We start from the raw sequence: 25,396 nt of genomic DNA, 5'->3' as shown, positions 1-25,396 counted from the left end.
TTTTCTCGGGTGTTTTTCCTCTTTCTTAGTGGTCATCAGCTTTGCCTGTGTATGTGGTGTAGACAAGCATGTAATAGTTCACTTGACTTTCATCAGAGCTTGGAAAGTGCAGTTGTGAGATGAGGAAGTCTGCATGGAGTATTCTGGACTAAGGTGAATCAGCTCACAGTTAGCAAGGCTTCACACCCCACTTTGTCGAATGAAGGTTTTCTGGGTAGTGCTGCGTCCTCCTGGTGTCAAGCTCAGTTCCAGGGTTCCTGCTTGAGATGCGGATCTAGGTGTGAAGCACAGGGAAGGGCTTGAGCAAGGTGGGTTTGTAATGGATGGCCGAGAGGCCCTGTGGTAGGCTTTCCTTATCAGGGCTCTTCTGTGTTGAAACTGAAAGCAAAACATGTTTCTTCTGAGTGAATAAACAGTGTGTCGGAAACCTGACAATTGAGGTTTCTTCTCTCTGTGTCACTGCTTTTTAGTATGCTTCATGTGTTTTACACATCTGATCAATAGTTACCGAGAGACTTCAATGATTAACTGTCTTACAGAGCTGCTATGTGATCATATATTTCTGTCAGCAGTGACAGTAGTCTAAATACTGGTATATGTACTGTCAAATTTGATCTTATACATAACCCATATGCTAATAAGAGATATTTTCATTTTATGAATGAGATAACTTAACTCAAACATATTGAAGGACTGGCAGGATGGCTCAGTGGGTAAAGATACTTGCTGCAAAACTTGATGATCCCAGTTCAATCTCCAGGACCCATGTGGTGGAAAGAGAACACTGACGACTGAAAGTTGTCCTCTGACTCCACACATGCTCCCTGGCACATACATACTCTCACATATACAAAGTAAATAAATATTATTTTAAAATAACATTTATCATATTAGATAGAAGATGCCTCAGACAAAATGTATAGAAGGAAATTAACCCTCTGCAACTTAGCTTCCATGAGAATCATATTACCCAGTTGTGCTTGCTTTTGTTTTTATTCCTTTCATTTTTTTAGCCTTAAGGCTGCTTTTAAAATTCATGCTGACATCTTCAACTTTGATTTCCAGTCATTGATTTGCTTGGAGCTGGTCATGTATTTGATAGACTTGGAGCTGGTCATGTATTTGATAGGCTTGGAGCTGGTTATGTATTTGATAGGCTTGGAGCTGGTCATGTATTTGATAGACTTGGAGCTGGTCATGTATTTGATAGACTTGGAGCTGGTCATGTATTTGTTAGACACTTGTGCCAGTTCTTATCTTTTTGTTATCAGTTAGTAAGCTGTAATTTGCTGGAAAGTATTTGATAAAAATTTAGGCTTAGTTCAATTCGTCTTCAGCATTAAAGTCATTATGTACCAACATTATTTTTTTATTTTTATTAGTAATTCATTTTTTCACCATTTTAATTATTTTATATTGTCCTCGTGTGACAAAGACAGGTTTTCTTTATCTGGTATTTTGCATGTGGAACCACAGTGAAGGAAAGCTGCTGGTGCATTTCTGACATGTCTGTGAATTAGCTCCCACACTGGCTTGCAGCACTTTAAATGTGCAGTCGGTCAACTGCAGCCTGAGGCCTGCAGTTGTGATGAGGGAGATAGTGACTGCAGCTAGCTCTGGATCTTGAGTGCTATTCTAAATACCCAGCGTAAGTTGTCCTTGTGAAGCTTTAAAACCCTGTAAGTATTACTCTATCGTGTCTCCTTTGTACACGAGTCAGGGACATCTACTTCAGTGGTTAAATTCAGAGTGAGCCCTTCACTCTATGTGTCCCGTCCATGTCTTTAAGTCTCTGCTCTTCCCGCTCTCACAGTCTGTAGAGTATAAAGAGGGAAGGTGGGTTTTTTAATATTATTTCCAGTTGGGAAAACAAGGAAATAGATTGAGGTTGTTCAAGTTCACAGAGCTATTAGAAGCTGAATGAAAATTAGAGATCTGATCTCAAAGCCATTCTTTCTGCCATGGCATGCTGCCTACCTGTAGTAATGACAGGAAGTGTACTGGAAACCTTTTAACGTGTGCCTTACTGTCCCTAACACAGATCTGTTCTAGGGACAGTCACAACTTAATTGAAGAGACTCATCCATACTGGCATTGGACTTTTATATTTGACTTAGTAGTTGAAAAGTATATCTTAAGTATATAATAAAAGTATATCTTAAGTATATAAATTAAAGAACTAAGGATAAAATGAAGATCTGATTCTTTACAGAACATTAAAATTATAGCATCACATTTACATTGTATTTGTTTATATGGGATTTTTCTGTCTCATGTTAACCTTCCCCAAATTGACAACCACCACTCTGAGTATGTTATTATGCCATTGCTTTTTTATTTTACTGAATAGCATTTATACTTTATTTTTATAGGATAATTACAAATAAAATATAATATAATAAGATAAAACAAAAACTATCATATCAGAATTAGACAAAACAAGCAAACAGAGGAAAAAAGCCCAAGAGAAGGCACAAGAAACCGACTCTCATTCCCACACTGAGGAATCCCATAAAAACACTAAACTGGAAGCCATAATACACACACAGAGGATACTCTTTCTGTCTCCTCTTCCTCAAGGTTCCCCTGAACCCTGAGGGGAGTGATTTGATGGAGATGTCCTATTTAGGGCTGAGTGTTCCAAGGTCTCTTACTCTGCATAATTTCTGGCTATGGGTCTCTATATTTGTTCCCATCTGCTGCAGGAGGAAACTTCCCTGATGATGGTTAAACAAAGCACTGATCTATGAGTATAGCAGAATGTCACTAAGAGTCATTTATTGCGCTATCTCTCTCTCTCTCTCCTCTCTCCTCTCTCCTCTCCCCCTCTCTCCTCTCTCTCTCCCCTCTCCCTCTCCCCTCTCCTCTCCTCTCTCCCCTCTCCCCTCCTTCTCCCCTCTCCCCTCCTCTCCCCTCTCCTCTCCCCTCCCCTCTCTCCTCTCCTCTCTCCCTCTCCCTCTCCCCTCTCCCCTCTCCTCCCTCTCCCCTCTCCTCGTCCCTCTTCTCCCTCTCCCCTCTCCCTCGTCTCCTCTCCCTCTCCCCTCTCCCCTCTCTTCCCTCTCCCCTCTCTTTCCCTCTCCCTTCTCCCTCTCTCTCCCCTCTCTCCTCTCCCCTCTCTCCCCTCTCCCCTCTCTCCTCTCTCTCTCCCTCTCTCCTCTCTCCTCTCTCCTCTCTCCTCTCTCCTCTCCCTCTCCCTCTCCCTCTTCCTCTCCCTCTCCCTCTCCCTCTCCCTCTCCCTCTCCCTCCCCCTCTCCCCCTCTCCCCCTCTCCCCCTCTCCCTCCTCCCTCCCTCCCTCCCTCCCTCCCTCCCTCCCTCCCTCCCTCCCTCCCTCCCTCCCTCCCTCCCTCCCTCCCTCCCTCTCTCTCTCTCTCTCTCTCTCTCTCTCTCTCTCTCTCTCTCTCTCTCTCTCTCTCTCTCTCTTTCAGTAGTTCTTGGTCTTACCCTGAATCCCCAGGCTGTCTAGTCTTGGGTTCTTGCTCAGTGTCAGGTATGGGTTCCATCTGGTAGAGTGGGTCTTAAGTCCAATCAGATATTGGTTGGTTACTCCCACAAGCTTTGTGGCCACCATTGCCCTAGCATATCTTGCAGACAGTGGTTTTTGGTTTACAGAAAAATTAAAGAGGAAGCATAGTTCTCATATACTCTTTTTTTTTTTTTTTTATCCCCTGTACACAATTTTCCCTACTATTCGCTAATGGGTACTAAAAGTTAATGAACTAATATTGACATGTTATGGTAACTCAGAATGCATGGGTATCATTAGAATTCATTTTTATACTGTGTATTTTATGGATAATTACAAGTGAATAATTATAGGACCATAGTACACTCTCACTGTACTAGAAACTGCAGAGGAGCTATATATTTACCATTCTCCATCCCCTCTCTAAACTGCGGGCACCCTCTAACCTTCTTCCAGTTTCTGTAAGTTAGTCTGTTTCAGTCATGTAGTCATGAAATAATACAGTTGGGATTTCTAGCAATGTGCATTTAAGACTGCTCTGTAATACTCCATTGTGTGGATACGCCAGTTCACATATTCACTGACTGCTTTTGTTGTGCCGTGGGTTGTGAGCACTTATCAGAAAAGCAGTTGACATCCAGATTCTGTATAAACATGATATCAGGGAACCCAAATGGCGGGTTATATGGTAAGAGTGTGCTTAGTTTTAGGAGACAGTACCAGAGTGGCTACACCATTCTGAATTGATCCAACAGAAAGTGCAAATCCTGTCACTTGCTTGGGGTTTGTACATCCTAACAAGCACACAATGATATCCTGCTGTTTGTGTTGAATTCTTCATTTATTTTCCATAGCAGTTCTTTTTCAATTACATATATTGGAGAAAGGATATGATTTGTGGCTTGACTTCATAGAAGTTTTCATTTTTAATCATATCTAGCTTCTAAATTTTCTGATTCATGATTATTCTTTTGGTATTCCATTTATTTATTTTTCTTCGAGACAGGGTTTCTCTGTGTTGTTCTGGTACCTGTCCTAGATCTTGCTCTGTAGACTAGGCTGGCTTCGAACTCACAGAGATCCGCCTGGCTCTGCCTCCTGAGTGCTGGGATTAAAGGCATGCCACCACAGCCCAGCTGGTATTCCATTAAAAATAACTCTTCAAACCCTTGGTTACCTTGAGTTTTGCATATATTTAAAGAATCTTATATTTTTACATTTTCCATCTGGGTCCTATAATCTATTTTGAATTTTTCAGTGAAAGACAAGAACTTTTTTCTCCTGTTCGACAAGCCTGGTCTCGGGGGTAGTGACCACCCCCTTTTCATTCTTGTCCTTCCTCTGGTGGCCAGAATCGATTGCCATGTTTATGTGGGTGTGTTATGTTCTATTCCTTGGGTCTGTCTGCTGGTTGGCAGCCTTATTCTCTTGCTTCCTGTAGCTTGATGGTAAGTCTCAAAAGACAGCAGTGACCGCGCTCCAGGTGTTTGGCTTTTCTTTCCAGCTGTTTTCGGTCTTTCCATGGAAACCTTTCAGATCAGAATAACTTAGAATTGGAACTGAAATTGTGTTGAAACAGTAGGTGAAATGGGGAATGGTAGATATCTTAGTAACATCAAACGTATCTTCCTACCCACGAACAAAAACATTTCCATGTACTTAAACCTTTGTTTTCTTCATCAGGATTTCACACTTTCTCCACGTTAGATCTTCTATGCACATCGTTAGGTCTGTACCTAGGTATTTTGTAATTTGGAACTAAAGTAAATTATGTGAATGGCAGGAACTTGACTTTCATAGTGACCTGTTATGCTGGAAGCCCTGCTGCTGTTTACTGATCCCAGTAGTGTTTTAGCTGACGGTAGATTTCTTTATTGACAATCCATAGCATTTTTAAAACAAAGACAGGCTTAATTTCCTGCTTTCTTTTCTGCGTGTTTTCTATTTCATTATGTTTTTGAGGACTTCCTGTAAGCTGTTGAATAGAAGTAATGAGGGGAAATCTTGCCTTTCTCCAGGTTTTAATACAAAAGAATCTTGTTTCTCCTGTTGTTTGTGATGATAACTATAGGATTATTCTTTTTATATGTTCTTTATCAAATTGGCCTCCTCTGTGCTTCTTGATTGTTGTTTCTGTGATTGTTTTCATCACAAATGAATATTGGATTTTCTCTATTGATAATTGTGATCACAATATTTTTCTTTAACCTCTGGGGTATATCAATTGCTTTTCAAGTATTGAACCAGCCTTGTATACATGTAATAAATTTCACTTGATCATTATGTATATTTATTTCCACGCATTATTTGATGGCACTGGCTGATATTTTGTTAAATATGTGTGCATGTATTTTCATGAGAGATAATGTTCTGTAGTTTTCTTTTCTTGTAATGTCTTTATTTGTTTTTTTATTAGGGTAATGCTGGCCTCACAGAATGAGTTAGTAAGTATTTACTCTGCTTCTATTTTCTACAAGAGATTGTGGAGAATTAGTTCCATTTCTTCCTTCCATGTTTGGCATTTACTTATCAGTAAATCCGTATGGGCCTGCTGCTCTCTGTTTTGGAAGGTTAACCCATGATTCTGTCTAATTAAGGGATAGGTCTAATCATATGATCTGTTTCTTCTTGTGTGACTTTTGGTGGTTTATGTCTTTTGGGAACTGATCTCCCACTCTTTTCCACCTTCTCTAGTTTTAATTAAACATCTTATGATTTCAGAATTTTTACCTGTTAAGCATTTCAATTATATTCATTTTAACTTTTTCCAGTACTTGTCCTATTATTTGTAGTACATATTTTTAAAGTATAGCTTAAGGTAGGAATCCCTTCTTCTCTCTCCACTTTTCAGCATACAGAATTATTTGTTCTAACTCATTGTTTAACTTACCTACTTTTCTAAGGGAACACTGTGCTGTATCTCCTGTCAGGTTTATCTCCCCTTCCCAGCCTGAGAGGAGGGCCCATTCTGTTTGCTATTAAGGTTCTATTTTTGTTGTTGGTTTGCTTTCCGTAGAATCCCAAGAATTTTGTTCCATAAAAGTCTTGTTAATGTCTTTAGTTCCCTTCCTGAGCAATGAAAAGATTCCCTGATCTCTGTTGCCTACCATCTCCTCTTCCCAGTTATGGGCTGTTGAAGTCTGTATTCATTCTTCTTTTCTCATGAATCATACTTATATTGTTTTATTGAGACAGTGCTTAAATACAAATACATTAGTGGTCTTAGTTATTTTTTCACTGCATATATCTCAGATCTCTGGGGATTATTTTTCTTCTTGCTGATACTCTGTGAATTTCTTCTCTGAAGAATTGTTGATGGTTAATACTCTTAGATTGTGTCTCTCAAAATTAGATGTATATTAAAAATAGAAAACTGTGCTGAAACATGTACAGATTTTTTTCTTGTTATTCAAAATAATACAATAATAATCACTAGTTCTTATCTAGCATTTACGTTGTGTTTGGTATTTGAAGTACATCATGGATGGACTGTAACATATGGGGGTGTGTATGTGTGTCAGGGACTTGAATACCTGGAGGTTCACGAGTCCGCATTGACCAAGTTCCTCATCGATAGCTGAGGCACAGCTGGGTTTGTTTGTTTATTAGTTTGGGATTTTTCTTTTTCTTTTTCTTTCTTTTTTTTTTTCATTTTGCAAAATAGTTTTGCTTGGATATACAATTCTAGCTTGGCCATTTGTTTTCTGCCATGTTGCGGTGTTTTGTTTGATGAACTTATCAGTGAAAAAGATCAGTAATTTAATAAAAGAACCATGTAAGGGGCTAGCAAGATGGCTTAGCAGGTCAAGGCACTTGCCACCAACCCTGACAATCTGAGGTCTGTCCCTGGGACCCATAGAGTGGAAGGAGAGAATTGACTCGACAGCATTTGCTTTGATTTCAACATACGTGCAGCAGCATGCAGGCCCACACTTCTGCATTGTGTGTGCACATATGTACATAAATGTGATAAAACCTCTGAAAAAGATCGTTTAATATCAACTGTATATTTAAGTGTTAAGATCCTGAGTGTCACAACCCTATTAACTCCTCAATAAATTCACACTCATTTGCCAAAGAACAAGTCAATCCAAAAGATTCACTTTGAAAGAGTGTGCTTATATTCCTTGAGAACTGTGTTCTTGCTCGGAGAACACAGACATTAAGGGACAACAGATTAAGTAAATGGGTGGTTTTTCCTCCTAATGTGGTATTAAAGCATCACCCCTTTTATGAGACTCACTTTTTATATTTATCATTCCTAAAAGCTATTACAGCATACATATTCTATAATTGAAAGGCTTTAAGTATTTTCTGTATTGTTGAGAAAATCTGAGTAATCTGTAAATATGATTAGGAAGTTAGTTTTATTTAATTAATTGATTGATTGATTTTTGGGGGGTGGGAGTAGGGGAACCAGTTCTCTCTATTATAAAGTCCTGGCTGTCCTGAACTCACTCTGTAGACCAGGTTGGCCTTGAACTCACAGAGATCCTCTGCCTCTGCCTCCCCGGTGGTAGAAGATTGATTCAAGTCACTATTTCTGTGGTGTCCTACCTACCTTGTTATCCCAGCAGCAGTGAGGAGAGGAGAGGAAAGGAGGCGGAGGATTGAAGGGGACCAACCAGGGCTCTACAGTATGGTGGCACCTTCTCCTAAGAGACTGTTAGAGGAGAACTGGAAAGCCACCTCAGCCGTGGGTGATGTGGCCTGAGGTTGAGGAGGACAGTTAAGGACGCTATCTAGAGCTTCTTCCTGAAGAACCAAACATGGACCAGAAGAAAGGTTAAAGGAGCTTGAAATGAAACCAGCATTCAGGAAAAGGGAAGCAGCCCCTAAGAAGAGACAAGTCATGCAAAGAGGGAAAAGAATAGAGATTAGTCTAGTTGAGACTCCATCTGCTCAGGCTTTTTATTGATATTGGCATGAAAATTGCATTCTCTTCATGGTGAGGTGAACCTTGGGCATGAAAACTGCGCTAGCTCCTGAGGCCAACTGAGGAAGAAATTGTTAAACTCTTGGTTTAACTGTGCAGCCAGTTCAGTTCTGTGCTTGTGATAGGAGATAGTTTAATTTATTATTGTGAATTTATGTTTTACCTTTTGTTATCTTTGGACTAGGAAGACAGATAATTCTATTTATTCTCATCAGTTTATCCCTTAACTACCTTTGTGGCCACTCCAGGGCCACTAGCTCTTCTTTGGGTTCATTTTTTTTTTAAAGATTTATTTATTTATTAGGTATACAGTGTTCTGTCTGCATGCCAGAAGAGGGCGCCAGATCTCATTACAGACAGCTGTGAGCCACCATGTGGTTGCTGGGAATTGAACTCAGGACCTCTGGAAGAACAGCCAGTGTTCTTAACCTCCGAGCCATCTCTCCAGCTTTGGGTTCATTTTTAACTAACAGTCACAAGTAGTTTGAGGAGGGCCAACTGCGGTGTTAGCATTTGAAAGGTTCACACTGCTCTGGAAGAAGCCATCCTCCCCCGGTTCCCCAACCCCTAGCCTACTCTTAGAGAATTACACTTACATATTCTGTTTTCTTATTCTGCATTTACCCTGTTCTTCTTCTTCTTAGTTCTGTTTTCTAATTTGTGATTACCTGTTTATTCTTTTTATATCTTTTATTATAATTCCATGCCATGTTATTGTGAAAGCAACAGTTTTCACTAGAGAAAGTAGAACAGGGCTTCTTTTGTAATGAAGACAGTTTAATTGTTGAATTATAGTAAAAAACAAGTTACATGACTTCAGAAATACTGCTGTCATTCATTTTCGTTAGATATAACAACTCAAACTTATATTTCCTTTTAAAACATATTTTAGTTAACCAAAGTAACTATACATGCATAGATAATATTTTATTTTTACTACATTTTTTTTTAAATTCAGGAAGTAGTGGTAATAAATGACGTGTGGAGGATTTAGTTTGTTTGGGAGCAGTCTCAGGCATAAATATTTCGGTATTCTAGAAGAACCACCAAGCCAAGAAGATACTGGGTTTTGTTTGTTTTTAATAATATTTTTATTAAATCTGAGATTTTCATAGTATGTTTTGATTCTGTCCCCCTCAACTCTCCCCATATTCACCCTCACCCCTCAATCCTGAACTTTGAGTTTTCTTTTTTTATTGTTTTTAATTTGTTTGTGTTTTCTCCCAATCAAGTTTATTGGTATTGTCCATTTACTCTTGGGAGTGGAGCCTGTCCTGCATTGTGTAGACAGAGCGAGGCTTATGTCATTGAAGAGAGCTGACTCCCCCTCTTCCAACAGTTATCAAATGCTAATAGGTCCTGAGCTAAGGGCGGGGCTGTGTGCCTACCCCACACTGCCCTACCTATATGCTGGGATTTTGCCTAGCTTGAGCTTATGCAGGATTTGTGCACACTGTAACAATCACTGTGAGCTCATACGTGCATCTACCCCATTATGTCAGAAAACATGATTTCCTTGAAGTCATCCACCACCTCTGGCTCTTATAATTTTTTCCCTCCTCTTCCGTGAGGATCCCTAGGTCATGCAGGGGAGAGGTGTGATAAAGACATCCAATGTAGAGCTGAGCACTCTGGAGTCCTATTCTCAGTACATTGACCGGTTGTGGTTCTCGGTGTCAAGTCACCGTTTGTTACAAGTAGGATGTGTGGTGGTGTGAGGGAAGAGGTGCTCTGACTCCATGGGTCTAGCAGTGAGTAGGCGGAGTCCTTTTAGTGCTGCCTGTTCCGTAAGCTGTCAGGTATATGAATGTGTTCTGATTCAAGAGACAGGGACTGAGAACAGCTCTGAATTTTATTTTCTCTACTCTCTAATTTGCTAGTGTTGTTTCTTTCTGTCCATCTAAAATGGAGTTATATAAGTTTTACTCTGCATCTACATTGATAACTATGGAAGTAAATGCTTACAAAAGTACTTCCTGCCTCTGAGGGACCTTCAAAGGCCAGAGAGACTAGAAGATGATGTTTAATTATATGGTGTAGGTAGGACATGCTACTTCCTTCCCATTGGCCTTTGTGTTGTATCCAAACCATTTCATTACTGGAGGCATGACATTAGCCAGAGTGAGCATGCTTTCAAATAGAAATGCTTGGTGTCCTTACTTGTGTACTTTTAACTGTCAGTGGTGTGATACGGGATATAGATGGAAGGTGTCATTTCTAATAACTTTAGTCTCTGGGTAATCTAGTAACTTCTCTGCATACATCACAAGTTACTGAAAACATAAAAACAAAAAAGAATGAAAGAAAGTCTTACTTAATTCAGTGTGTATGTTGGAAAAATTTCTCCCAATTTTAGCCATGTTTTTTTAAAGATATGCACTTCTGTACTCAGTTTCATTTTTTCTTTGTTAGTTTACAGGTTTTATGACAACTTTCTCTGTCTTCTCTCCCCATAGCATAAGTATATATTAGTATTTAAAGAAACATGACGCCATGTGATACCTCTGTATTCCCAGCACCTGACAACAGAGGCAGGAAGATAAGGGGTTCATCATCATCCTCAGCCCCATAGTAAGTTTGAGTCTAGCCTGTGCTATGAGACTTTCTCAAAGAAAGGAAGGAATAAAGAGAGAGAAGGGGGAGGGAAGGAGAGAGAGAGAGAAAATTAATGAACATATAAGGTCTGGGAAGGAATACAAATTTATGATGATGATGATGATGATGATGATGATGATGATGATGATGATGAAAGGGCCAGCAAGATAGCTCAGCAGGTAAAAATGTCATTTGCAGCCAAGCATGTTGTCCTCAATTCAATCCCTGGTACTCACATGGCAGAAGATGAGAACTGATAGCTGCAAGTTATCTTCTATGCTTGCACACATGTGCTGTCTCTCTCTTTCACACATATACTCTCTCTGCCTCTGTCTCTGTCTCTGTCTCTGTCTCTCTCTCTCTCTCTCTCTCTCTCTCTCTCTCTCTCTCTAACACACACACACACATACACACGCACACATACACACATACATACACACACACACTCTTTAATAACATATATGAGTAAAAAAAGATAGGCTTCTGGCATTAAAGAAACTTAGACTTTCAATGACAGTCCTTCATTACATTAATGACTCATTACTTTCAGCAATGTTTATAAAACAGTGTTAAAAAATGTTTATAAAGCTAATCCCTTTTGTGAGCATAATTTAATTTTACTTTTATTTAGGAAGTGTACTTAATATATACATAAAGGAGTAACACTTGAAAATAGCAATAAGAATAATGTTAACTAGTAGGATAGAAGGAACACAGAGTAGATCTATCTCATGATTTGAGAATTCTTATTGAGGAGACTCCTGATTAAATGTAACGACACATTTTGTCATAAAACAGCACACAGAATCCTCTTTAGCCTGTAGGAATTTAGACTGTAGGAAAGTCAAGTAAGGCCATGATTTTTCATTTTTAGTATCTAAGTTTTCTTTCATCTTTATCGAAAATTGTATTGTTTCTGGCATGCCGGCACACAGATTCCCAGTACTCAAAAGGCAGAGAGGCAGGCAGACCTCTGTGAGTTTGAGGTCAACTTGACCTATATAGTGACTTCCAGGCCTGCCAGGACCACATAATGATACCCTGTCTCACAAAAAGAAAGGTATTATTATTATTATTATTATTATTTTGGTTTTTCAGGACAGGGTTTCTCTGTGTAGTTTTGGTGCCTGTCCTGGATCTTATTCTGTAGACCAGGCTGGCCTCGAACTCACAGATTCTCCTGGCTCTGCCTCCCGAGTGCTGGGATTAAATGCATGCCCCACCACCATCTGGCAAAAAGGTATTATTTTAATTGGTAGATATTTATTGTTGTCAGTCTGAAACAGAAACTTTAATTGCAGAACTGTCATCCAAAATATATAAAATAGTTATCTTAAACCTAAAATTAAAGCCACAGATAAGTAAGGGACCGTTCAGCCTCTAATCCTTGGGTAACTGGTAGAAAGTGATAAAGTAAAAGCAGCAGTGATGGATGGAGCTCTCCCCAGACAGTGCCAGTCATCACTCATTCCTCAATAAGCATGTCTTCCTTTGGTTTGCTTTGGACTCAGTAAACCCAGGTGTGACTAAGCGTGCTTAGTGGAAGGTGCCGCCACTCTTCTTATCTATAAGTAGATTCATCTACTAGAGCATGTGATTGTTGCTTAGCAAAAGCCAAGATAAAAACAGTGGTGCACTGGGGACATGCCCAGTTTCGTTTGCCTTTTCTGTTCTTATGTCTTGCACAGCTTTCAGCAACCACTGCATAGCTTTGCATAGGGCTGTTCCTATTAGTGGTAGCCAATTCATTTTAGTTAACTAAAGCAAGAGCCTTTCAAAGACAACTTTTGAAGTCTAACCCCTCTATGGGTGAGTTAGCTTAACTGCTTTTGTAGCCACAGCTTCTAATATAACCTGTGAGGTGAATCACAAGAGGTGTTACAGCTCAGAAGAATCACCATGTGTTTGTGTTGTCTCTACATTCGCTGTATTGTGGGAAGGTTTTGTAGTTATGTTGTGGTCTGGAAATGGTAATTGTTGTGTTGACCTGAGGACACTTGTGCGGTTTTTGTGTGTGTTTTCTGGAAGAGTTTTTACCTGTAATATATGGTTTTCAAATTCAGCAGCAAGCAGGAAGGGCAGTCTAGGCAGTTTAGAAGATTAAGAGTTTCCCATAGGAATTCAGAATGTTAGAAAGTACAGTTTTTGTCATGACTAACAGCTACAGACCAAACCACAGAGAAACGAAGGGGCAGCAGGTACACCTGGGAAAGAGAGCAGTCTTGAAGAAGACGAAAGGGAGGGATGGAGTGGGTGGGGGCACACACCCCAGGGCCTTGTGGGCAGCTGGGCTACCTGAAGCCATAAGCTCCAGGTCCAGGGAGGTACCCTGTCTCACAAAACAGGGTGGAGAGAGAGAAGGACAGTATCAGTATCTGGCGTCTACATGTGAGCCCACCTGCAGCTGCCACACACACAGGCTGGGGAGGGAGAGGCTTTTGAGGAGAGTGGGTGCTCTTTCAGCTAGTTCTCTCACTGTAGGGATTTTTTATGACACCTGATAAAAAATAGGTTTAAAAATCAAACATGTACCAACAACAAATCATAAAGAAATTTAATTTTAAAGTCTTTTAATGTATCAAAAACAAAAGCAGTCTGTATATTAATGAGATAGGTGTGCTTGGTTTTGCATAAGGAATTAAATCTTGCAGAATATTTAATAATATAGGGCATAGAATATCAACACTTTTCAGTTAATGCTTTTATAATTGTCAGTTGCGAGGACACTACATAAATATTTAGTACAAAATGACAAAAATATGTTTAGGGACATTTCAGAAGTTATTGGAAATTCTGCCCTAATCCTAAGCAAAGATCTATTGAGGGTGTGAGTGTACAAGTGTGTGCAAAACTTGTCAACTCGTTACCCAGCAGTTTTTAAAATAAGCATTTCTAATACAGTCCAGAGATGTACTGACTTAGTACTCCTGTGCTGAGAAGTGATGGTAGAACCAGAAGCTTGTGTGCCGACTGTGTGCAGTCGGAGCACTGCCGTTCCTAATAGAAAGTCAGAGCAGAGGTGTTGTGAGCCTTGGCTGTCCTAGCATGGCGCAGTGAGAACATGGTGCTGTGTGCTCAGACCTAGCAGAAGTAGAATGTTACAGTGTAGCAGGCAGATGCTGCCTGAAATACCTGTTTGCACAACCTGTTTGCACATGGGGTTTGCAGTTGTTTGTATTTTGTTATGTTTTTGTATTGTGCATCCATTTTACTGTGGCCACATTTATATATCAGATTTAAGAATTTGTAAATTAGACATGCTTTTGAAAGTGTTCCTGTTTTGTTTTTGTTTTTGTTTTTGGCCTTTTCTTTCCTTTTTTTCCTCTGTGATACAGATGGGTTGGCTTGTCACATGTGCCTAGAAGAAATTCTAGGACCATGGCTGTCAGTGTGCTGTGTTTGGCTCGACTGCTTTGTGTGGACGGTTGATAACCACTCTCTTTGTAAACTGCAAGATGGTTTTGATTAAATGCGACCTGTGTTAGTACAGCATGTTATAGTTTCCACCCTTTAAAACATGTTTAAATTAAGTTCAGTCGGTGTTAAATAGTTGAGAAAGTACACACCTTTTCTACTAGGTGGATGTATTGGTAAAACTCACTCATGTATATTTTAACTGGTTTCTATATGAATTTCTTCTGTTTGTTTCCAGTGTGGATTAGGAAAAGATATTGGTTTCCATTCTCTCCTCCCATTTAAATCTCTCCCTCTTCCTTCGCTTTCTCTCCTGTCTTTTCTATTTATATACATATTCTCTTCTCGACTGTCAGTGGAATTATTGTCTTCCTGTCTCCATATTCAGGTAGTGTCAGTGGCTGAGTATCACCGCAGGATCGATGCTCTAAATACAGAAGAACTGCGCACACTCTGCAGACGTCTCCAGGTGCCCCTTCTGCAGTTTAAACTCCTTCAGAGAGTAACCACTCCCTGTGTTTAGTGTCTTTCCTCAAGACAAATCTCACATCAGATGGATTTGTCTTGAACGAAGCACTAAAATAAGCTGCCAGAAAATAAATCCCTTTTTGTCTTACGGGATAGTTTTACCTTGGAGAGCTACTTTGTTTGTTTGTTTGCCTCTTGCTGTCTTCTTTTCACTAGAAAAATTTTCACAACAATTTTCAGCCACTTGAGAACTATTCTCATCACTGTGTATTTCTTTGAGCTATGAGTTTTCATTTGACATTGGGAGAACACTTGGTTATGTGAATGAACCTTTACTGATTAGAATCTGAAAGATAGGAAAAGTATAAAAATCTTAATAGAAAGTAAGGCTTAGGTGTTCTTTCTTTAAGGCTATTTCAGCTGTAGAAACTGAATAAAATCTTAATGAGACAAATTGGTTTTGTTCTTGAGGCATTCTTGGTTGGTATTGGAAATACTGGGTAGAATAGGGAATCCACCTGAGCTAGATACATTATTTAAATTTTCTGAAATAATCTTTGTGTTGTTGGAAAAAACAAAGTAATGAAATTGAAAACTCATTTTTCAGTTTGTGTTTTCTTATCATGAAAGTATGCCTTTCTTTTGCTGCTTCCCAAGACTGACTGAATAGTTCTCTTTAATTTTCCCAATGCTGCCTTGGATCTCTGTTCTGTTCTAACTTTCACATCATTGAAATAAAGGTAAAATATGATGATGTGAAAGTCTTCATATTTAGCTTCTCATCAGAAACAATACAGTTCTAGAACATGTATTGGCTGAAAATCCATACTGTCCTCACTTGGCAGGAGATCTGTTGAAGGGCTGGGATTCCACTCCTGAGGGTGCCAGTCTCTGAGCTCTGCTGCATTTTAGTTATCTGCTCCAGGAGAATCCTATGGGGTTTAAATGTTTCAGCAACAATAATTACGTTTTTTATTTGTTAGGATTACTGTGTTTTAGATCCTAAATTAATACAAAATGTAAGCACTAACAATAGATTATGAAGTAAGTTTTTAATTACCATTTTTGTCATTTTATGAATACCAGTGAACGTATTCTATCAAATAAATGCAACCAATTAATCTAACCTTTATTTGTGAGCAAATTAATTTTAATATTTACTGTTTGGTTCTAGTAGATGAAAAGGAATTGATTTAATAAGTCAACAATGAAAGGCGGTTTTACAAAATGATAGCTTCAGTGAAGCAATTAAAAACACACCAATGAAAAGAATGTTATCATTTTTAGTCTACCATCCTTTAAAATTTTAATACAAGAAATTCTATTAATAATTCTGACAACTTTTGTATTTTGTGTGAAAAATACTAGCACATATTTTAAAGAGCACTTTGTTAAAAAGCTACCTGGCTCCCCTTTGTCCTAAGGGCTAAGCTGTGCATTTAAGTTTCCTGTTACCCAGAAACAGGAGGCATAGCTCTTCTTGGCCATTCTTCCCCATGCAGTGCACTTGTTCTAAACTCTCGTGCCCCGGGCAGGCATACTGTTTGTACTTGATCAGGGTGTCCCTTGCCCTGTGAAATCTTTAGCTACCTATGCTTAACAAAGTCTTGTTTAACTCAAAAGGCTGAAATTTGCAGAACGTATTACAATTGCATATTAACACGCCACTGCTGTTTGCTATTTTAGATTACTACAAGGGAAGACATCAACTCAAAGCAGGCTGCTCCAGCAAAAGCAGACCTGGAGTCTGAATCTTTCCGACCAAACCTAAGTGACCCCAGTGACCTCTTACAGCCTGATCAGATTGAAAAGGTATGCCATGTCGCCCGCTGCGTCTGAGTGTGTGCGGTGAGGGAAGCAGCTCCAGTTACTCTCCAGCTGCAGGGCCACTGCTGCTGTTCCTCTTCAGGAAGAGTAAGTGGGCACAGCAGAGCGATTCTGCAGCGGGTGCTAATGTACTGACAGAAAGAGAGTATAGGTGAGACACGGGAGTGGGCAGCGGTTGCTTTTTGTTCTGCTTTTGAAGACAGGGTCTTAGTGTGGAGCCTGAGCAGGACTTCCAACTCCTGCCTGCCTGGCCTTAGCCCCAGTGCTAGAATGCTGGTGCTCACCACATCTGGCAGTCTTTGGTTTGTTCTGTGCCTAGTTACATGGTCTGTGTGTGTTATCTTGTGCATTTGTTATAGAAATTAGAGATTACTGGGCATATTTTTGGTAGGTGAAGAAATTTTTCATGTAGAGACATTAAGTAATTTATTCAGTGTCATGTAGCTATAAAAGATTTTCAGGCTTTGATAATCTGATGCTATATTCCATTTGAATAATCAAGCTAAATGCTGCTCCAGTATTTTTGTTAAGTCAGTACAGTACAAGTGATAAACAAGCCATTTTTCTTATCTCTGTTGGCATTTTGGTTTGGCATGACTTATTTTCTAGTAGACTGATATTTCTTAATAAGAAGTGTGTAATTCCTATTGAAGCATCACAGAATCAGTAAGAAGACAGTTTCTGATGTTTCTTTCCCAGGCTGCATTTTTTATGTGTGATTAAGTTCCAAATGTTACTGCTTGCAGTCAAGTAAATACTGACATTTGTTTCTCGAAGCTTACTAAGCATCTCCCACCAAGAACCATTGGCTATCCGTGGACACTTGTGTATGGCACTGGGAAACATGGCACAAGTTTGAAGACCCTTTATAGAACAATGACAGGTTTAGACACTCCAGTGCTGATGGTGATTAAAGACAGTGACGGACAGGTATGGAAAACTAATTGTTTAGATCCTTCATCCTTAGCAATAGCTTTCAGCATACGTATTTTATAAAGTGTATTTTAGTGCATAATCTTTAATTATTGATTATTTTATTGCACAAAGCAATACTGAGTATTCTAGAGGCTAAATGTAAGCATAATAAGTAAGAGTTTTGTGTTGAAAGAAAACAATAATATGGTAGAGGCAGTTTGATCATACCAACATCTTTAAAGGTGAGCATAAAATGCTGGGTATATCAGGAGCCCAGAAAAAGTGTTTGTGTCTGTGAAGAAGGTGAGAGTGAGGCTTACGGAAAGAAGAAAAATTTACAGGCTCTTAAGAATGAGTAGACATTTACAAATACCTTTTGCATTTATTATTTGATGATTTCATATACGTATATAATGTGTTTTGTTTCTATTCAGCCACTGATACCCTCTGTTGTCCTCATGGCACTAACTACTCTCTCTTTCCAAAACGTCCCCTCCTGTTTCCACATCTTGTGAAGGATGTGGGTTGTGTGTCCCACTGTGTTTAATTAGGGTTGTTTGCATCAACATAAACTGGGGGTTATATTTGGAGCAGGGGCCACCTACCAGTGGCTGTCCCACTGAAGATAATGACCCCTTCCCCATCAGTAGTTAATAGGTGATTTTTAAGAGTTAAAGGTCACTGTGCAAGAATAAAAGCAAAATCACAGCTAGAAAAGAGAAACAGTGGACAGTAATGAGAGGATGGAAAAGAAGTGTCAAGTAATGAGAACGTGGTGCCACCTAGTACCTTGCCTGTATTTCCTATGTATCAGGTATTTAATGAATTGTCCAGTTGTTGAATCTTTAAAAGCCTGCAGAGATAGTAGTCATCCTGATTTGATAATTGACTTAACTTGCCTCAGGTGATATACCTAAGAAAAGGTAGGAGAATCAGTGAAGACAAGTGAAGTCACGCTATATACCATAGCATATGGATGTGTAGAAACACCATAATACTGGTTTAAAAATCACACCACAAAGGGTTCCTTGCTTATGATTCCTTGCATAGAAAACTCACAGTGAGCAAACGACCCTATTATGCTGTCCTGTGCAGCTTCCTCTGGAGAGGGACTGATGAGAAGCGGTACATGGAGAGCTTCCCAAGTCCTGGGGAAACTCCCTATCTTGGACTGAGTCTGTTACACGGGACTTGATGATCATTGTAACTGAACTACACATTTATATTCTGTGCACATTCTTCTAAATAAATAACCCCTTATATATGAGTTTTAAAAATTAATACTCTAAAGATAGAATGTTAGACACAGTAACTATAAAAATCTGTCAAGTGCTACATTGTCCTTTCCTGATATGAAAACTTGGTCTCAGAGCACTGAAATATTCAAGTTTCATCTTCGTTTGATTTTAATTAGGGTATATAATGTGGGCTTTCAACATCAAGGCCATTCCAACCAAAGTGTGCCCTTAGGGTAATTTCTGTGTAATGATGCAGGAAGGGAGGAAAAAGAGGGTATTTAACTACACCAAAGGACTTTTACTGTTTTTTAACACTGTGATCCAGTAGAGGCATGTATATACTATATGTGTATACTATATATAGACTGTGCATTCTCTCCTCAGTGTAATCACTGTACCTTCCTAGACTTCGAAGCCAGGGGAAATCTTTTCTCCACTTGTTGAGAAACCACTGTGCTCTGTACTTGATAGGAGCGTGACATGTACAGGAACTTGTCATTTCCCCTGCATGAGAAGTTGTGAAAACTACTACTGACTGTTTCTTCCATTGTATTGAAACGTATGTGATGGAGGGTAATGCAAATGAAATGATTAGAAGCTCTGTCATTGAACATGACCCTTTCATCCTCAGGTCTTTGGTGCACTAGCATCTGAGCCATTTAAAGTAAGTGATGGCTTCTATGGTACTGGAGAAACCTTTGTTTTTACCTTCTGTCCAGAATTTGAGGTAAGAAAAGTTATTTCAGCATTGCAAGTATATGAAAAGGAGATAGCATGAAAACTCATGCAGACTAATTGTGCTTTTGTCTCCATAGAACATATCAACTGATAAATTCAGAGTTGTTACAGATTTCAGCTGCATTTGTGCTTATGCACAAACCTTTTTATGTTACATATAGCATCTGATAAATGTGATAATCTATTCATTATATGCAACTGAAGAGTCAAAGCTTTATTGAAACTTAAGACCACAACAGTCAGTCTTCAAATAACTATCCAAAAAGACAAATACAAAGGGAAAAAAGAAGCTTTCCTCACTTTTAGGAAACATGAAGCTGTTCCTTTGGCCACATGTATGCAAATCTACAAGAAGAGAGACATTGTAAACATCAGGGGAATAGATACTGTTCACAAAGTGATGGCCCGGCCCGTATATGTTACCGTCATAAAACTGGTAGACTCCAGTGTCGCCCAGCATGCCATTGGCATTGCTGAAAGCAGCGAGCTTAGGACAAGACTCTTGAGAAGAGAATGAATGGGTGTGAGCACATTAAACACTCTAAGCTGAGATAGTTTCCTGAGAAGGTGGAAGGAAATGATTTTTTAAAACAAGAAGCCAAAGAGAAAGGAAAGTGGGTTCTACTTAATCACCAGATTGCCCTACCAAAAGAAGCACACTCTGAGAACTAATGGAAAGGAGCCTGAGTTAGAGTGTCCATTCTCTCTGAATTGCGTAACTTAATATACAAAACATACATAAATAAAATATAAAAAGCCTAGATTGAAATAGATGTATGTGTGTGTGTGCGTGTGCTCATATACAAACATATTGAAAAACATGATAAAGATGAGGCACTGGGGCTATACTAATTAGTTTGGGTAAATTCTCTATACAATATTAGAATTAAATATGTAAGGATATAATGTTGAGGTTTAGGAAACAGTTTGTCGGTTAAGGTCCTCAGCAATCATGAGGACCTGAGTTGGCACCCCAGCATCCATAAAAGCTAGACTTAGCTATATGTATAGCCTCAGCAATAGAGGACTAAGGCAGGTGGCCTATCCTGACAGCATGGTAGCCAGCCAGTCGTGTTCTGCCCTCAACATGCATGTTCATGGGCATGTATTTCTAACTACACTATGCATGTGTAAAATACACAGATGCAAGAGTGTTGATGTCTGGTTTCATTTTCAGATTTCTCAAGTGTTATAACTTGGAAAATCATAAGCATTGCTAATTTAAAAATAATGAGCAGGAAACTTGAACCCACAGAAAAGATCTTGGCCCTGTAGCAGTTTTCAAACATTTATATTTCAGTGTTAGAAGAAAAGTTAATGTCAGAAGAGAGAAGTCAGTATGAAGAATCATAGTCTGAGACATAGGAGTGGAGAGTTAGCTGCAGTCACCCATGGACTTTCAAAATGAATCAGACACACCAAAACCCAAAGGACCAGAACCTTTCTGCTGTTGTTTCTGCTGTTTCAACTTCCCTGAGTTTGAGAGAACTAACTGGTGACTGTTTTCTACCATATATTCAACACTTTTGTCTTCATTTATATAGGTCTTTAAGTGGACAGGAGATAATATGTTTTTTATCAAAGGAGACATGGATTCATTAGCATTTGGTGGTGGAGGGTAAGTCTCATGAACATTTCACTATGAGATTCTTGAAGAATATGTTTACATTATTTACATAATCAGTTATCTTTGGAAATTTTAACACTAGAATCTAAACCTGCATATTATGGCAAAGTATGTTATTAAGGTACTTAGTATAGTACTTTATATAGTTGGTAAAGTACTTTTTTCTTTAAAATGCTGGCTAGCTGATTTCTATTAAGACCTATCATTTGCCTTACTGTGCATTGGATCTTTGAAATTTAAAATTTAACTATTCTAAATCCTCTTATGTCTTGAATATTCAAGTGCACATAATAGTCTACTATCTCCCTCATTGTATAGGACAAAATCTATAGTTTTCTCTGATCATAATTTGGATCTGTATTTCAGACAATTATAAAAGTTTATTTTTCTGTAATAAGATTTACTGATACCATGTTCAGGGTTTTTGTTTTTCTTCAATAGTATGAGCCCATTTATTTTACTCTTTTAGCCTAAAGAGCAAGAAGACCCTGAAGTCTATTCCAATGAGATCTGTTATATTTTACTCAGTCTTTATGTCCTAGCACACCTAGCTTCTGTGGTGTTCCCAATGCTCGATACAGGATCCCAGCATCATGTCTCTTGTCCATTTCGTCTTTTTCTGTGGCTTGCTAACAGAAAACTGCCAGCATTATTTTCACAGACTGTTCACATGTTAGAGAAGTAACTCAACAAAGACTCTAATTGCTTGTCCTGATACTGTTTTTAATAGCAAAGTATTTCTTTCTGTTTTCTATAGAATATCAAAATATTTCTATTTCTCTGGAATAAATAAGCTGCTTTTGCCGTGCCTTTACCATTCACCCTCATTTTATCATCGATGATATAAATTTAACACCTGTAAGAGAACCAGATTGAAATTATACAACTTAGAGAAATGACTGGGGATATAGTTCAGTGGTAGAGGGCTCCCCTAAAGTGCAGTCCCTAGCACTGCCCCAAGGAAAAACAAAATTAAAATTAAATTAAATAACAAAATATAAAGAAAAACTTGTTATACCAAATGTCAAAAACTAATTTTATATGAAGTAAATTTTATTGTGCTTAATTTATTCCTTAATGCATATGGTAAATGAATGTATAATGGAATGAAAAACAAAATCCTTGCTTCTGTGTCATAAGGAAAAGGAGTAGGGGAAGGTTTAGAGACGTTCATGGTCCTGGAGTTAGTGGATATTGAGAAGCCCAGGTAATTCCTTTATAATCTAGGGTGTGAATGTTAATCGTTGTTGTTCGGATGTGTTTCAGAGGAGAATTTGCCCTTTGGCTTGATGGAGATCTCTACCACGGGAGAAGCCATTCCTGTAAAACCTTTGGAAATCATACGCTTTCTAAGAAGGAAGATTTCTTTATCCAAGACATTGAAATCTGGGCTTTTGAATAAACTCAGTGCTCTCAGTCTTAGCAGGACATCGGCCCAAACCTGAAAGGACAAAGCATTGTTTGGAATGTTCAAGAAGCAATACAATTCACATGTCACTCGTGCTCTCAAGTCAGTCCTTTTGCCATTTACTACAGCTATAATTTTGGAGTTTATTTTTCAAATCATGTTTCTGTCCCAGAGTTCTTTTGTTTACACCATGGCCTGGGTTCCTGTAGTATAACAGCTGGGTGGGGTTTGTCAGCATATTGCAGCATTTTGATCAGAGAGGCCACCACATTTTCAGTTCCTGTTATCTCAGTCTCCCAATTGGATGGTGCTCTGTTGTTCAACTTCTTTTTTAATCTATATTGTTTCTTTTTATAGAGCAGTGTACTTGGGACATTGAGGAAATGGGGTCAAGATACTTTTGTATCTGGTGGAGTTGACACCAATGACATTTGGACCTGCTTATCATTTTCTTCTGAGTGAGATACCACATGCCAAAATAATATATACTTCATAGACCTCTTCTAGTTCTAATTCACTATAGTATTCTCTTTATTCATTTGTAAACATTCTCAATTTCATTTTAAGACAATGAACTTGGAAGAGAAGTCTGATTGGCATAGACTGCAGCACACATGATATGCAGGTTTGGGCGCATGTTTCATCACTGAACTATCAGACAGTTACAAATTGACAGAGGAGAATGGGAATTCGATGATTCTATTGGATTTAATATATTAAGCAAGTAATACTATTTACATATTTGTAGCTTAATAGGGCATTATCATAAGTACAGAAACTAAAACTTGCATATTTCTTCAACATTGTGTCAGATAAACTGTTTTACAGTTCTGTTGTTTTAGCCTTGTTGCATACCAACTCCCCAAATACATTTTTTTTTGTTTTTTTGATCAAAAGGAAAAAAATTGTTTTGAAATAAAAACTTGTTTTTTTTTTTTTTTAAAGTGGTATATGTTATTAGTTACCATTAGCATCTGCTCTTATAAAAGGGCAGTGACTGTAGTAGATAATACTGTAACTCAGTAGACTTGGTGAATGTCTTGCAAGCTTATGTCAAGTGGCCTCAAAAAATGAAAAGATAGAATAAACTAGCAGCTGTATATCCTCTCTTGTAGGAAACCAACAATAAACCATTGTGGCAACATTCATCAGTTAAATTTCCGAGCTTCATGTTATGCAAAGAATAAATCCTGCTGTTATACACGTGACAGTGACTGTGCTGACAATTCAGCTGTTCCACACAACCGTTGTATATCTTGTAAATTGATGTTTAAAGATAGTTTTGTTCTTATAGAAAGTGTTGACTGCCAGGTTGCTTATAGCACTTTAAATTATTCTGAAAATGAAATTACCAGCCAAGTATGTTGGCTTAAATAGTTTTAGTTATATAACTTAAAAATACCTAGTTCTTTTGGGAGAAGTTTAGATAATTATCTAAAGAAAGCATAATGAATGCTAATCAAAATCTATGGTGTTCTATGACATGTTGTTTCTGAAGATGGATAGAAACACAGGGCATCATTTCCTCGTCTGTGTATAGCTCTCATTACAAGTTAGATAATAGTGTCTAGGTTAAATGTTTATAATATAGGGAATTGTAAATAAATGTATCTGTTCCCCTTTGGTCTTCCACAGCAGTATTATTGTCTTTGTGGAGGTGACTAATCATAAATCTTTAAAACATCCTGTAATCGATTTCAACTACAACATAGTCATAGAGATGTATACCAAATAAAATTAAATGCATAAATGCAAATGAGTTTGGACTTATTCAATAATTGAGTTATTTCCATATGTAAGAACTGATATGATAGTAAGCACACCACTGTCCTGACAAGTGCCCTGCTAGCACACTGTGTTGATGGGGCAACAGGAAGTGATAGAGGCTTGAATTCAGTTAGAGGGGCACTGCTATTTAAATGGAGAGTCATTTACTAGCGGTAATGCAAGGCATTTGAAGTGTGGGGGGAGGGTGGAGAGCACATCACATAATCCAGTATCATGAAGAGCCCTGTGCACAGCACCAAGCAATTTCCTATTTTTTAATCTCACGGAGCTTTTGAGAATGTTAGTGTGGTGAAATAACATGGGCAGGTGTGTGCTTTAGGAACGATCTTTGTGAAAAGTAGATTAATAGATGAAAAAACTAGAGATGGGAGGAAAAGTAAGGAAGTCTATTGTGAAATCCAGAGGCGGGAAAATGAGGAGGCCCCAATAAGAACAAAAATAGTGGTAAAGAAAAGTATGGAATTGAAAGAGATTTCAGAATTGGGCTAGACAAGAACTGGCTGCCAACTTTATGCCAACATTTAAAAATAGCTATGACCAAACTACATTGTGTACATACAGGAAATTCCCAAAATATAGGTAAATAATTTCTTGAACATCTTAGGGTTTTAACTTGAAAACTCGCCTGTGTTATTATCAAGTTGCCAGTGTTTAAAGAGGAAAAATGAGGATGTAGGTGATAACAGTAATACAATCTAGCCCCTAGTATAGTACAGGGAATTATCCATGTGAAAGAAACATTTGATGTTCTGTTCCAAAATATTGCGTTTTTAAGTAGACCACATGACTTCCTTGTGGATGAAATACCCTTGGAGATTATGGACCTGTTTTAAAATAGGGTTCTTGAAATAAGTTTTTTTGTTTTTGCTTTTTTCATCAAAGTAATATTAACAGGCACAAGAAAAGGCTCCGAGCTTCCCTCTTGAGTTAAAAGAAAAACAAATTGGACCTAAAGCAAGTAGGACATAATAAATATGT

The 25,396-nt window shown here is 38.5% G+C and overlaps 1 protein-coding gene across 18 annotated transcripts in view; it reads left to right on the top strand.

Annotated features, from left to right (window-relative positions):
• Oxr1 (oxidation resistance 1) overlaps positions 1-24,386 on the top strand; it is a 414,716-nt gene extending 390,330 nt beyond the window's left edge. For 10 of the 18 annotated variants that reach the window (XM_006978718.4, XM_042264638.2, XM_076555804.1 and 7 more), the window contains 6 exons: positions 14,798-14,878; positions 16,564-16,689; positions 17,482-17,634; positions 19,489-19,584; positions 21,140-21,213; positions 22,489-24,386. In XM_006978718.4, the coding sequence (XP_006978780.1) occupies positions 14,798-14,878; positions 16,564-16,689; positions 17,482-17,634; positions 19,489-19,584; positions 21,140-21,213; positions 22,489-22,624 (666 nt within the window). In that variant the 3' untranslated portion in view covers positions 22,625-24,386. The remainder of the gene's footprint in view (positions 1-14,797; positions 14,879-16,563; positions 16,690-17,481; positions 17,635-19,488; positions 19,585-21,139; positions 21,214-22,488) is intronic. The other 8 variants (XM_015997419.3, XM_076555809.1, XM_076555810.1 and 5 more) reach the window with 1 other exon arrangement.
• The last annotated feature ends 1,010 nt before the right edge of the window (positions 24,387-25,396 follow it).

This window comes from Peromyscus maniculatus, chromosome 20 (assembly GCF_049852395.1).
Source record: "Peromyscus maniculatus bairdii isolate BWxNUB_F1_BW_parent chromosome 20, HU_Pman_BW_mat_3.1, whole genome shotgun sequence".
Lineage (NCBI taxonomy): Eukaryota > Metazoa > Chordata > Mammalia > Rodentia > Cricetidae > Peromyscus > Peromyscus maniculatus.
This window is presented reverse-complemented; position numbering and strand designations above follow the sequence as displayed.